Source organism: Lates calcarifer, unplaced genomic scaffold (genome assembly GCF_001640805.2).
Source record: "Lates calcarifer isolate ASB-BC8 unplaced genomic scaffold, TLL_Latcal_v3 _unitig_624_quiver_1973, whole genome shotgun sequence".
Classification (NCBI taxonomy): Eukaryota; Metazoa; Chordata; class Actinopteri; family Centropomidae; genus Lates; species Lates calcarifer.
This window is the reverse complement of record NW_026117854.1, coordinates 134-14,165: the sequence shown is the minus strand read 5'-3', so window position 1 is coordinate 14,165 and position 14,032 is coordinate 134. Positions and strand designations below refer to the sequence as shown.

Below are 14,032 nucleotides of genomic sequence, written 5' to 3'. Positions count from 1 at the left end.
TTAAATGGGAGTTCTCATGCAGCGCAGTGTCTGACTGTCTCACATAATTACAGATACTCATTAGTGAGGGAAGCAGTGATGCTTTAAATGTCCCAAGAAAGCAGCTGCACCACACTATTCAGCTTCAGATGTCCAAATGCAGTGTGTCGTAGAACTAACTTGTAGGCACTTTGGAGTCTCTTCAGTGTACTGCTTGATTTAACACAATTTTTGTTTCTGCTCATAAAAACTTTGCTGGTAAGTGAGTCGGTCTGAAATAAGGTCCAGAAGATAAAAGAGAAATTCAAGGTCAAGACTCTGTGCAAACCAGATAATTCTCTCTGCCACATCCCCAATGATTGTCATTTCAGATACTTCTTCTCAGACTATGCTCGTCAAAAATGGTGACTTAATATTCAAATGTTGAAGTAACTTCTTTTGTGATACATGTAAAAAATGAATAAATAAGGTCAAATTGAGGTACACTAGGTTCTGAATTTGGGATATGTCATTTTAAAATCAGCCAAACATATTTAAAACATGCTTCAAATCTGACCAGATACCATCTCTGTGGCAATGACCTGTCAGTGCACATAAAAAATAAAGGGATGATAAAGCAAAATTTGTAAAGAGCAAAACAGGTTTCACTATTGAAGTTTTTTTTTTTTAATGCACTGCTGCCCTCTTGTGTCTCTGTAAACCCTGTTCTCATATCATTACATGCTTGTTCCACATTGTCTGAACTCACTAAATAGAAACTCTCAAAAGAAAATGAAAGTTGTTATGTGGGTTAAGATACAGCCTGATAGAGCTGATAAAGAGGTTGTAATAGTAACAAATAATTGTTAAAAGTTACTGTCTGCATCATGTTCATTAAAAGTACCATGACCTTTCACTAGCTCAGAGTCATTTGTAGGTTAGTGCTGTTCAAAAATACACAAAAGTTCCTATTTACTTCATTTGATTACTGGAAAGCAAGTAATAGCACAAGAACTCTTTTTTTTTTTTTGAAAAAGAATACATGTCATTAGACCAGATGTAATAGACATATTTATTTATTGTAAACTTTTGGAAAGGCAGGGCCGAGTGAATACATCAAACTGAACCTTGTGGCAAGCAGTAACAGTTGTATTGAAATTAACATCTGGGGCCATATTTTTGCATGTTGTGCAACCGGGAATCACAACAAGGATCAAATGACAGTCAAACTTCACTATGACTCAAGACTCAAATTTCCTCTGTTCAGCACTCAACAACTCCACTACAACCCTGGATTATTCGGCACTTGCAAGCAATGTAGAGAAGTTGGCGCGGCCATTTTTTGTAAAGTATGTCTTGAAATACTGGAATGTGGTCAGAAATTCCGAAGCATGCAAACAAAAAATGTACAGAATGGCTTTACAGAGTAAATTTTCAATATCTTGTAAACACACACACACGAGCTGACAAATAAAGTGATGTGAAGACAAGAGAGAGAGTGCAGCCTTCATGCCACGCAATCACATCCACTGATGAAACACTGACATGCTCAGATGTACAAACATGAAAAAATAAAAAAATGTGCATCCAAGCATTTGGCCATGAAAGACAAATCAGAGTTCTGTCAATGTGAGTAATCATTGCTTATGTTTTGTGCAAGTTCATGACCTGGCTATTAGACATGGCTCTTCTGGACCGACAAATGTACAGTGCACTATGTTATATACATCATTTACATGTTGGTCAGTCTAATAAAAGCTTCAGTTCTACTGCACACCCCACACATCACAACCCCTATTACAAGAGACACCAGGCTGTTCATCGTTTCAATCAGCAAGCAACCAAAAAAATAGCTATATTTGTAACTCACTCACAGGTACCTCACTACGACTCACCAGCAGCTTACCCTTATGGTATTTATATAAATATAAATATATTACTTTACTTTGCAAATACTTGCAGACAGACAGATTAAGCAAAGTAGCGATTTTGATACAAAATTAAATATTTTCCTCTTTTATCCCCAAAGAGAGCAAATTACAGTGGAATGAAAATGCACAACATGAACGTTTGCTAAGGTAAGTTTGCACACATTTTGTTCCCGCAAAAACAAAATCTATTTTTTTCTATTAAACTACAAACCCATGACAGATTTTCCATAAATGTTTTATTTCCTTAATCCAAAGGCAAAAATCTAATGTTATGATTGGTCAAAATAGCTTCATATGTACTATGGGTAAAGGAGGTTGGACCCGAGTGCCCAAGGATCACCGTGGCTTGAGCAGCACTCTGTACATAGTGAAGCCCAGCACTGCAAACACTGTGGCCCCGACACTCGCTCTGAGCCAGAAGGTTGAGCTCTTCAGGTCTGCCTGGCTTACGTGTCTGTTAAACAGAGAGTTGAAAACAGAAATGAAAAGGATGAAAGAGGCCAGTTTGAGTTAAGGCAGATTTTCTACTCCATAGATTACTCATAAAGCTGAATGATCACGTCTCAGCCTCTTTGCACAATGTACTGCATCATCTAAACCAAAATCACAAAATTACACAATTATTTCTCTTAAACTAAGAACTCTCAAGTTTGAAACAAAAGTGAGAAAGGCAAGCCTCAGTGGTGAGAGGTGTTGCTAAGAAAGATGATGTGAAAATACATTAAATTAACATGAATAAAAGATGGATGAACTGACAACAGAACAGTGATGAAGCCTCTAAATATGGAGATGCTGAAGTGAAAGCAAATCAAAAAGATGCTGGATTATAGTTATGACACGAGACAACGAGACTAAAAATGAGTTATGACATGTCTGTTAGATGAGACAGCTGAAGAACAGTGACATGAGCAAAGAAGACAACAACAGGGAAGATGACACCAACTGAATGACAATGGGACTGAAATTCAAACATGGAAACACTGCTTGCAATCCATATACAGAGAGCTTGCAAGCAATATCAAGAATAAGAAAAGCTGAAACAGGAAGAAAGCCTGAAGAAAATGTAGAACAAAAGAACAAAAATCAAAGGACTCTGACAACATGAAACAAACAAAAAAGGAGAAAGGTGGCAGGAAAATGATGTTCTGCAGAGAAGAAGGGTAAAAAAAAAAGAGACATGCTTCAACATTGCATTAAAACAAAGCTGTGGAAGGATAAATTGGATGTAAAGACCCCCTGCAAAAATTTTGTCACTAGATTTGGGCATTATTATCTGCAGCAACACTGAAAAATCTAATGTTGTCCCAAATCAAAGTAGATGCGATATTGACAGAGGAGTGGATGTGCTGTCTTTTTGTTATCAATTTACAACAATTTAAAGGCATCAATATCACACTTAGATCTTGCATTAGTGTAATACTGATATTCTACTGATACCTTCTGATATTTTACTATACCTTTGTATAGTACGGTAAATAATATCTGTGTCTACAGTTATGAATTAATCTTTCCCACCCACTGCATAAAGTAATACCATTATATATTTGCTGGCTAGAGTCATTTCTATAGGGTGGAGTTAGCAACAGCCTGCTGTGCTAAAGCACTGATCTAATGCCTTAAAAAACTTTTTTTTTTTTTTTTTTTTTTTTTAAATGGCAGAATGAAAAATAAGCAATGATTGAAAGGCAGCACAGCGTGGTGACGGCGACATGTCACAGAGATAAAGAGAAGTTCGGAAAGAGGACCTTCTGAGTACGACAGCGTAGAGTTTGGCCCTGACCGTCTGCAGCAGTTCAGAGTTGAGGAAGTTCTGACACAAGCAGAAGGTGCACCGGTTACAAGTGCACATGCAGCGCAGCCGGGCGTGGCTGAGGAGAGAACCGGGCAAGACACACCCACACAGTAAACACACAAACCACACACAGTGGGTTTTAAGAACATACCGCAGCAAATGGGACACACACAAGACAAACAACAGGAAGAGAAAACAAGTTAAAAGTTGAATGATGCTGCCACCGTTACAAGAGTTCAATGTGGCCAGGTCCATAAGAAGAAGGTAAAGTGTATGTAAAATATATTCAGGTGATAGAGAGAATCCAGTACATGAATCACTAAAATGTTATTTCAACTTGATACTATGAGCAGAAAAATTAAGGGAAAGTAACTGAGAAAACATGTTTTTGTAATGTGCATGAACCAGCCCTTTAAGGACTACGTCTATGCTCCATAGACTCCCAATAAAAGTGGATGACATCAGTGAATCAATATGTCAGCAGTACATTCAATAAAGTAATTTGAATTTACCAAAACTTCCCCTATAAACTTTTGGTACAAACAATTGTTTCTGCTTTAGACATTAATGAATTAATGAATTGGTAAGTGAATTAATAAAACTAAAATATGATCAGATTAAATGTTTCTGTCTGTCTGTAGTTGACTGGGCCCTGGGAGGGATCAACTTTAGTGCTCTGCTGGGAGACCCGTTTACCTACAGTGCAAAACACTGTGGCATCAGACTGAAAGCAACATGTCCAGAGAGCACTGAAGTGCATTAATGCATGTAGACTGAAGAACATGATGCCAGATACTGAGACGTGCAGAAAGTAGGAACATCCCCACAGGGAATACGTTTATACTGAGTGAGGGAAAGAGGTAACAGAACAAAATAAAATTAGTATAGCATTGTATACTGTAAATCCTAACCAAAAAACGCATCCCATCTATCCTGCCTGTTTCAGACAGATTCATTTCATTCATTTTCATTCAGAAATTTTGTTCAGATGATACGTAGCTGAGGATTTACAAGGCACTTTGGGCAGTGCAATTTTCCATAGAGCCAGGTGGATGGGATAGATTATGTAAAGAAATATCTCTCAGCACCAACATCCACATGGGCATTGATAAAACACAGACCTTGTGTCAGAAGGAAAAACATTCAGACAGCTAAGAAATCATTTAAAAAATACAATTTCAAATACAAAATCCTATCATTTGAATGACATTGTAAAGGTGCTAAAAAAGCTAGCGCACAACTCAAGGTCAAGTGTGTGTGTGTATACGTACGGGTACATGGCCATAGTGGCAAGTTTGGTGTAGATATCTCTGCTGGGTGCTGCAGCTGTGTTACAGGTGAAGGACTGGGGAGGTGGCATCTTGTGCCTCCTACAGAACTCCAGAGGACTGCAGCCGTACATCTGTTTGATCTCTGGCAGGTCTGATTTGGCTGCTATCATCATACATGGTGTCTTGCTGTCCATGAAGTATTGCTGAGGGAGGAAGAGAGGGGGTGATGAATGATTGTGTCGGGGATATTAAGTAAGTAAACATTTGTCTCTTGATGTAACAAGAGCCGGTGCGCACACACACACACACAGAGTTTTACCTTGAAGACTTTGGCGCAGTATTCAAAGGAGTAAGGGTTGCTAACATCATAGATCAGGCAGACAATGTCACAGGCCATGTCAGCATCAGATAGATAGTCAATGTCAGGGAACACTTCATGAAGCTGGAGAGAACAGGAGAGGAGAGGCTCTTTGAAAAGCTTAACAATAGAGAATGCACTAAGATAAGCTGAAAGTTCAAGAAACCCTGTTAATTTTCAACATTAGTCCTGTGTTTGATAGTTGCCTATGTTCTCTGTATCACCTTCACCAGCAGTAGTTGCCTGGTTTACTGCAGTCATTATGTGACGTGGTTAATGGATGGCATTAATAGATGGTGAAGGAACTGCAGGGAGAGCCTGTCTGGCTTTTTTATGGGGGCATCACAGTTGCTCGGTCAGTAATCACAGTTCAGAGTGCATTTTATTTGACCAAATGAACTTCTTATCATATACACAGTGGATATGGATTACTGCCAACTTTATAATATGCTGTCAGAAAAAAATGCACTTAAATAAAGCAGAGTCTTCTGCAGCAGCAGAGCAGCACAGCATTTATGTTCCAGTTGTTTATGAGTTCCAGCAGAAACACAGTCACTGTGCTGCACAGTGTTTCACTGAAGGTTCCAGCTTAGAGGGAGTGTGCGCCTGTGTGTGAAACTTTCTCCAAAGACAAACAACCAGAGCCAAACAAAAAGGGTGCAGTTGACTTGAGTTAACTAACACTATGTTTAAATATGGCTAGCAACGTAACACTGCAGCAATTGCTGAACACATCTGGTTAAAAGAAGCTATTCCTCAGAACCAATTTTTACCTGCATCTTTGCAGCCACACAAAACTATATGTATTTCAGATGCTGGGTATTGTAATAGCAGTTGCAAACACTTTTGTGTTTGCACTTTTGTAAGTAAGTAGTGCAATGCTAAGGCTTTTACCAAGCAAGTAGAAATGCTTACTTGACAAAAGCACTAGATGAGCATGATAAGTAGCTTATATATACAGCCAGATAAGTACAGCCAACCTCAGGCTGGGCTGTCCTTAATGGTTCACAGTTGACAGCCTCACACACAATGCATAAATGTATTAACACATAATGTGTTTTTTAATATTATAAACAAATATAATGACACTAATATCAATAAATAGAATGACTTCTTATCATTGTAATTATTGTTTTTAACACTGGAGGAGCTCTCTTTAGACACAACTCAAATAATATTTGAGGCACCTTTGATACTCACAAGAAGGTACTTCTCCTGCCCGTAAACATATGTTGTACTGATGGCATAGTAGGATCTGTGTTCCTCTCTAATCATTTTTTGGCGCTGAGAAGAAGAAAAGTCACATAAATCAACGTGAGCCAAAATGTAGCTTAAAGCAGCTATGGGAAAAATCTATGTCAGTCTGTACTGATACAATCTTGTATATGCAAGAAAAATGAGTGTGTTTCTATAGAATACAACTATTATATGTAACTACGTGAATTTCTGACCTGACATATTTCAGTGGAATACTTATCATTCATGATAACATGATGCAATATTTACTTTTTGCATTGTCTTTGTTTTGGAAGGATTATGAAAGAGTGAACACAATTTACATATGGGACATGGTGAAATATCTTTGTTGGCAAAATATACTCTAAAAATGTGTGGGTTCGTTACTGGTGTTCATGTTTGTTTTACCATGAGGTCTCTGCCCAGGAAAGCCTGGAGGAAACCACTCTTGCCGCTGCCAATGTCTCCAAAGACATTACAGCGAAAGACGCTGCGCTGGGTCTGCTTCTTCTGCAGGTCAATCTTCTTATCTCTGGTCACTGCAGGGGGCAAATCACAAACGGGCATCAGAGGATCAGTTCGACTGCACACGCCTGCAGTCAGTCAGCAACAACATTCAGTTTAAAATGCTGCTTCAGCTGTCCAACTTCTGATGTTATGACAGCGTTGACTAATTGATGTGATTACCAAATACATGACTGCAAAGCAAATTACATATAGAATAACTAAAGTGTGCTACTTAACTGTGTCAAAATTTTCTCTGTATAAGCATTATTGTGATATTACAATCAACACTATATGGATTTACAGCTCATCATGTAGCTTAATATTAGCTAATATAGAAAAGAAGATGTTATAATACCTGTAATTCCTGATGCTTGGGACTCCTGCTCAGCAATTATTGAGTAACCAAGGTAACCTAAATACTCCAGGCATCGTTGGACGTCAAGATATGTTGTTAGCCTGAACAAAAGTAAAGTGAATGAAGTCAAACTAAATGGGAGATCCATTAAATATAGAAACCTGTGATCTATTCAGTATAACTGAGATTAAATGTTGTCTAGAAAATACAGTTTTTCTATTCAAAATAAAACACAGCACTGTTTAATTTTGTCCTTACACAACTGTCCTTACATAACTTACAACCTATATTAACATTTCCAATCAATTCTGACCAAACATTCAGAGCTAACTTTCAGCAGCTGGTCTGTAACCAATAAATGACCAACAAGTTTGATTCTTAGCCCTAGTGGAGGCATAAGCTTTTGATTTTTGAAAAATGAGACAGTTGATAGAGTGTATGTGTCACTTTCAGTCACTTGTCAGACACAGCATCGTTTTTGCTACTACCACCAGAGGTTAAAGTCGCCAAAGTCTGAAGTTTCCAGACATAATGGCTTTAAATTAATTAAATGCCCACTTACGTCCACTGGGAGAGATAGCCCTGGTAGGTGATCCAACCCTGGTCATTAGTGCAAACTGTGTTATTGACATCTGGACCCCAGGGCATGTAGGGAAAAACATCAAACAGGTCCCTCAGCTCCTCTGGTGACAAGGCACAGTCACGGTCCTGACAGACACAAATATTGATGTTCAGGAAGGAAATTGATGCCACAAATATGGAAAATGATGCTCAAGGCAGAAAATATGTCAGGTGGAATTTTCATTGTGAATGTAAACTGCATGAACTGCAGCTGCTCAGCAGATTTTCACTTTGTAGTTTGCTGCCTGTCAATCTGTACCTGAGAAAACAAACATGACAGACCACAGCACACGCTCACAGTTGAACACTAATCACTATGACAGCGAGCAGATCTTGGCACAAGCTGCCACTCTCACACTTTGACTTTCATTCGAACCTCGCGGCTAATGCCCATGTCAATCCCTCAGTGGCAAGAAGTTAAATCACTCCCCAGCAGGTGGTCAGTGTTGGCTGCGGGAGTGGATTTTGGTTTTGCGCGGTGCTGGGCACTGAGCAGCTTCTTCTAAGTGCCTCTCGAGGACAGAGGCTAATGTAAATAAAGAGCCAGACGTACAGGAATGTACCTTGTCATGTTTGTCAAAGATGCTCTGGAGGAAGAGGTAGGCATTGTGGTTGAGCTCAGTGGTGCAGTCTGGAGGAATTTTCAATCTAGAGAGGGTGAGACATCACAATGTGCAGATCAACAATAAGAATTTTATGAAACATGAAGGGAAAAAAAAAAAAAAGGTTGAGACTCACGGTGGGAAGAGGTAGTCCTGATTTAACTCCAGGTCATCGTCGTATCCGAACCTCCTCAGCACTGTCCAGGTTGTTTCATGACGACCTCGCTGAATGAACAGGGTGTGGAGGAACAGGAAACCTGGAGTGCAGGGTCACAGAAAAACAAAACAAAGACACAGTCAGAAATAATGTGGCTGCAGTTTTGCTGGTATATGTTTTAAAAATGTGAAAAGGAGGTCTGTGCCTACCTTTCAGAGTGAGTCCGTTATCACACACTCCATCATTCAAATTCTTCCTCACCACGTTTTTCACATCCTCCAACGCCTGAGGTTCCAGTGGGGTGTTGAAGCATGTCCGCTGCGTCACACATAAACAACTATGTGAGTCAAAACTAGCAAAAATATCACTGTCCACAAGTAAGAGACAGGACTGTGCCTCCAAAATTAAGAAACAATGGCATAAGGCTCGCAGATTCTACTCTTTTTTTTAACTCATTCTTAACTCTGTCAGCAACAAAATTCATCAGGTGATTTACCTGGAAGAAGTTGAGCTCATTATCATTGAGAATCCCATCGTTGTCTAGGTCCGACACTTTGAAGATTCGGGTGAGAGCTTTTACACAAAGCGGCTTCATCTGGAAATCAAAGTAGCAAGTCAACAAAAACATTCCAACCTTCACATTTTGTTAAAACACACTTTACAGCCCAAAACAACCTATTTCATTTTTAGAAAGAACTGTGGGCATACAATAAGCAAGGCATTCAAATGTTGTGCTGTCAAATGTAAATTCATATGAGATTTTCAGATGCAGGCTTTGATGCAAAACAAGATAAGAACAACTCCATCAGACAAACAGCAGGATCTGAATTTGCATGGTTTATTTTTGCTCTTACATCTTTTTTCTCTGGACAGTAGAGGGGACCGGTGGGGTGCAGAACTGCTTTCTGGGCGTAGTAGAACAGCTCTGAGATGTTTTTCAGGTTCTTTGCCGAACACTATAAACAAGAAAATGGGAGTTTGGTTATACATACATGTCTATGAATTTTCAATGGTGCAGTGCAGTTCTATAATAGAATGCCTATAACTTTGTGGCATATAAAAAACCTTAATGCCTTTAAAAGTACAGTGCGGCACTGTTTGACATGTAAAAGTATCAGCAGTGACACTGTAATGCTAATTGTCCTGGCAAAGTAGGGCCGCTGTTGTTTACCTACCTACCTACCTGCCTGTCTGTGTGTGTGTGTGTTTAAGTTTGCACGTATACACTGTGCATGTGTGTACATATGTGTGAGGGCTAAGTCAGGGCCAGACAGGGTATTAACACCCAGGATCTGTCTGAGCGACACGCCTGGTCTAATTAACCTGTCTGGAAAAAAAAACACACAAGTGACTCCCTTAGGAGACGGTAGTCAGTGTTTAAGAGGGATAGGGGATGAAGTGAACAGACAGTGAACACAGCACAACCATAATCAAAACAGCAGAGGAGTAGGAGGTGGTTCATTTCTGCACAGACACATCACATACAACCATCGTGATGTGGGTTTGAGTTAAACTCATAGCTGTAGTACCAAATCCTCTCACGCTGCCGTCCCCTACTATCACTTGAAACTTTATGACAGTTGATAAAAAACTGAAATTCAGCACATTTACAGTTATCAAGGTTCCTTGTTGTAAACACTGTATGTAGTACACGTGCAAAAAATAACATCCACCAAGGAGAAGACAGTCAGCTACCGTCAGGAAGCATAAAAAAACGGTAGTATTGACAAAACAGTGAACTAGGTTAATGTGTACTGACTATATATTGACAAGATTATCTGTAGGCTGCAGACTTCCTCAGTTTGGCAGTTGGCAGAGTTCAAAAACACACAGCTGACAACTGACACAATGTACAGGAGAAACGCATGTTCAGTTTGATTGCTAGTAAGGATCATAAACATAAACACATGCAATTGGAGCAAAGGTTGTAAAGGGCTTAACATATAACGCCAGATTACTGAGTATGCCACATTAAATCAAACATCACAAGAGAGGAGTGAGATATAAATAAATAGTAATTTGGAGCCATTTCTAATCTGTAGATACTCTACTTCTATTTGGTTGTGATGTTAAAAAAAACAGACAAAAAAAAAATTAAATTCTATTTATTGAGATTTAAATGCTGTTACTTCTGCTTATGCGTCTTAAATGGGCTGATAAAACCACTAAAAGCACCACAGGTAAAATAAATATGTGTTCAGAGTAACCAAAAAACAAGGCTGTTCCTCTTAGCTCCTACAAAGTTTACAATTTCCACCCATCTGTTATTGTTCAGCTGCTGTTATGTTTCTTCCCCTCTTTTTTGTTTTGTTTATAAGGAAGCAATATTTCCATTTGTGTTTTTGTCCCTTTTTGTCCCTTTTGATCTGTGTTTGTCTGAATCAACAGCATTTCTATTGTATCAGATTTGTAGTATATATCAGGCAAATCAAAACAGATTAGATGATAATGCTTCGTTCCACTTTCACAACCTTAACTTTATTGTTTTACTCCTGAAAAACTGTAAACAGAGTGGTCAGTCTCTCACCTCAACACAAGTCTCTATCTCACTGTATTGGTTCATTATGGGTAGTATGGTCTCCATGCTGCTGTGCTCCACCAGGTCCGACTTGTTCCCCACCAGGATCAGCGGTACCCTGAACACACCACCACAACATTGCAATAATAAACTACACATGGAAATTTAACAGACAGTGCCTAATTCAAAAGAGTACTTTTCTTTGTGTGTACTTCAGTATATTCCCTCCCATGACAGCAGTGACTCATTTCACAGTCAGAAGGCCACAACACAGGAGTATGAATGCTCATGTGAGGTGCAACACTTCCACCGCTGCGCTCTCTCACAGTGAAGTAATTGTGAGACATTTTGCACCCTGTGACTGTAGGTCATTACTTAGAGCATTAGTGGAAAATGTCAATGTTTGGCCTCTTGCTAAAGAAAATGGACTTTTGCAGACTTTCTGTTAGGTGGACTGTGCACTAGGACCTGGCTATGCTGTGACATGCTCACAGACAAATGAAGAAAGAGGCATCCTTTTCCGCCCCATATTTCTTTAGTCTAAAACTGATGTGACAAAGAAAACTCAATTCACACCTGCTGTCCTTGTCCGTGTTCTCAGTAATGAGGGGAATCCAGTGGCTGGTCACCTACAGAAATGAAAACAGTAGAAAAAATAAAAAACATAAGATGCTCTCTATTTTGAAAGACAACCCCTAATACATTTAACAGTCTCCATTATAAAGTTATAATGTTTAACTGCAAAAAAACATATTATGGAAATGATAGCAGCAGAGGTAACTCACCTTCTCTATGGACTTCTTGTTGTTGACAGAGTAGACAATGCAAATCACATTTGCCTATGAGAAAGATCAAACACAGACACCGGTTAGGGTTTTACCTGAACTCAGCACTTCTCTCCGAATGTAACAGAAATGCATAATGCACTGACTAACCTTGGAGATCTCCTGAAACAGCTGCTCATCTGTCTGCTCTGCCTCTGTTGGGGGAAGACAAATGTACTACAGGTGAAATCTGGAAAGTGCTTTTATTCTTAGGCAAAAAAAGAAGAAACAACTTTATGTATTTGTGATTTTCCAGTATGGGTTACCAAATTACCAAAACACCATTAGATGAAAAATATTTTCTGTCACTGTGGAATTTAAAAAAAAAAAAGAAAAAATGAAACAGTCATGGCCTTGAAGTACCTGAATAGTCCACAATGTGTGTTGGAACTCTCTCTGGTGTGACATCTGCAGGTATGGTGATTTCCTCAGCTCGATAGGGCACCTATGATGGACACAAGTGATACACTAAGCTATGTCTTTACATAAACATGTTTACAACTGACCACAGACCTTTGATAATCCAGTCAAATCAGTGGTATTAAACCTCACAAAGGCAGATTATTATCTTTGAGGTGGAGAGACAGTTCACCAATATCTGACATAATAAGTTTTCCATACCACATCTGGGAACTCCTCGCTGACCAGGGACATGATGAGAGAGGTCTTCCCCACCTTGGCTGTAGAGGGAGGGAGAGACAAGAGTTTAGCAGCCGAGCCAAGTTTGCTCAGTAACTCATTATAATGAATGTGAACGTGTTAGCTGTGGGGGCATCATTTATTAATTTAACATGAAAATCATCATTGAGGTTTATGAGCCATGAGACTAGGACAGAGATTCCACATTATGGACATGACAAAACCACATTTTAATGGCTGTGTGTGATCTGTGAACTGCTTCTATCCCCAAGATGGAATTAAAACTATTTCTTTGGTTTAGATCTAGTTGGACTTCAGTGTTCAGTTCAGGGAAAGGGCTGACATTAATTCAAAGTGAGGGGCTATTTCTTTCTATGGTATGGGTTAAGATAAAAGAACAAACAGTTTTAAATACATATTTTTATTACCAAGAGAAAATATAAGGGCTAAGGACGAATGAGCTACAATGAACACACACCCCATCATTATGAGACACAGCTCTGGTTGTCAGCATCACATGCCCAGCTGGTAGCATCAATGCAATGTAAAGTGAACACTAAAGGCTGACCCTACAGACAGTCCTCACTCGACCAGCTCACGGTAGACGACAGCTTTACTTACGCTCTCCCACTAATAATATCCTGACGTCCTGCGCATCCTCTCCAGCGTCGACTACCAACTCGGTAAACCGGTTTGCGTGAAACATTTATGCTCCTGTCTGGATGACGGAGACAGCCAGCCAGCCAGCTCTCCTCGGCCTGGCTCGCTTGCTAACGGCTACGTTCGCATCTCAGCTCCGGTTCACGCTGGTTTGGAACAGACGGAATAGAGCGTGGCAGATATGCACAAACCGTTAGATATCCCGGATAACAACGAGGTTTTTTTATAGACTATATTCTACCTGTCAGACAGTGCTGCTTGTGTTGCTACGGCCGTGTTGAACCATCTAACCTACACACAAACTTGACTAGCGGTCGCTAGCAAACGTGTTCTCCGCCACGCCCTCAAATTCAGCTGACTGAGGGCGAGCGAAGATCGTATATTAATAAAGCTTCACTTAAACGTTTACAAGTCGCCGACTTTCTTGTCCTTATAATGTAATCGTTGGCAGTCTCTTAAAAGTACAAACCATAATGGAAAATTGTGGCTTAGAATACAGGCCGAGATAATTTTTTTTCAGACTTCCTACTGTGCTTGGTTAATTAGCTAGCCCCTTGACATTTCTGGGACCGAGAAAACGGCGTAGAGTGAGACGTCAGTTTT

The 14,032-nt window shown here is 39.6% G+C and overlaps 1 protein-coding gene across 1 annotated transcript; it reads right to left on the bottom strand.

Moving 5' to 3' along the window:
- Nucleotides 1-1,011: 1,011 nt before the first annotated feature.
- On the bottom strand, nucleotides 1,012-13,415 carry LOC108879324 (mitochondrial Rho GTPase 1-A). Its single transcript, XM_018670563.2, has 20 exons — nucleotides 13,391-13,415; nucleotides 12,752-12,810; nucleotides 12,494-12,575; nucleotides 12,242-12,285; nucleotides 12,092-12,145; nucleotides 11,883-11,935; nucleotides 11,316-11,424; nucleotides 9,643-9,744; nucleotides 9,285-9,383; nucleotides 8,998-9,106; nucleotides 8,768-8,888; nucleotides 8,593-8,677; nucleotides 7,971-8,116; nucleotides 7,409-7,509; nucleotides 6,955-7,085; nucleotides 6,511-6,594; nucleotides 5,272-5,394; nucleotides 4,953-5,155; nucleotides 3,635-3,757; nucleotides 1,012-2,343 (listed from the first exon to the last, which is right to left on the bottom strand). The coding sequence occupies exons 2-20, from the start codon at nucleotides 12,782-12,784 to the stop codon at nucleotides 2,226-2,228; spliced, it is 1,920 nt and encodes a 639-aa protein (XP_018526079.2). The 5' UTR covers nucleotides 12,785-12,810; nucleotides 13,391-13,415; the 3' UTR covers nucleotides 1,012-2,225.
- Between the last annotated feature and the right edge of the window lie 617 nt (nucleotides 13,416-14,032).

What these genes read in the sequence shown, in the direction of transcription:
- LOC108879324 (XM_018670563.2), bottom strand. Translation starts at nt 12,784, where the DNA reads ATGTCCCTGGTCAGCGAGGAGTTCCCAGATGTG. An exon ending in GCGAGGAGTTCCCAGATGTG is followed by an intron (nt 12,576 to 12,751) that starts GTATGGAAAACT and finishes TGTCCATCATAG; the next exon opens with GTGCCCTATCGAGCTGAGGA. An exon ending in ACACATTGTGGACTATTCAG is followed by an intron (nt 12,286 to 12,493) that starts GTACTTCAAGGC and finishes TTCCCCCAACAG; the next exon opens with AGGCAGAGCAGACAGATGAG.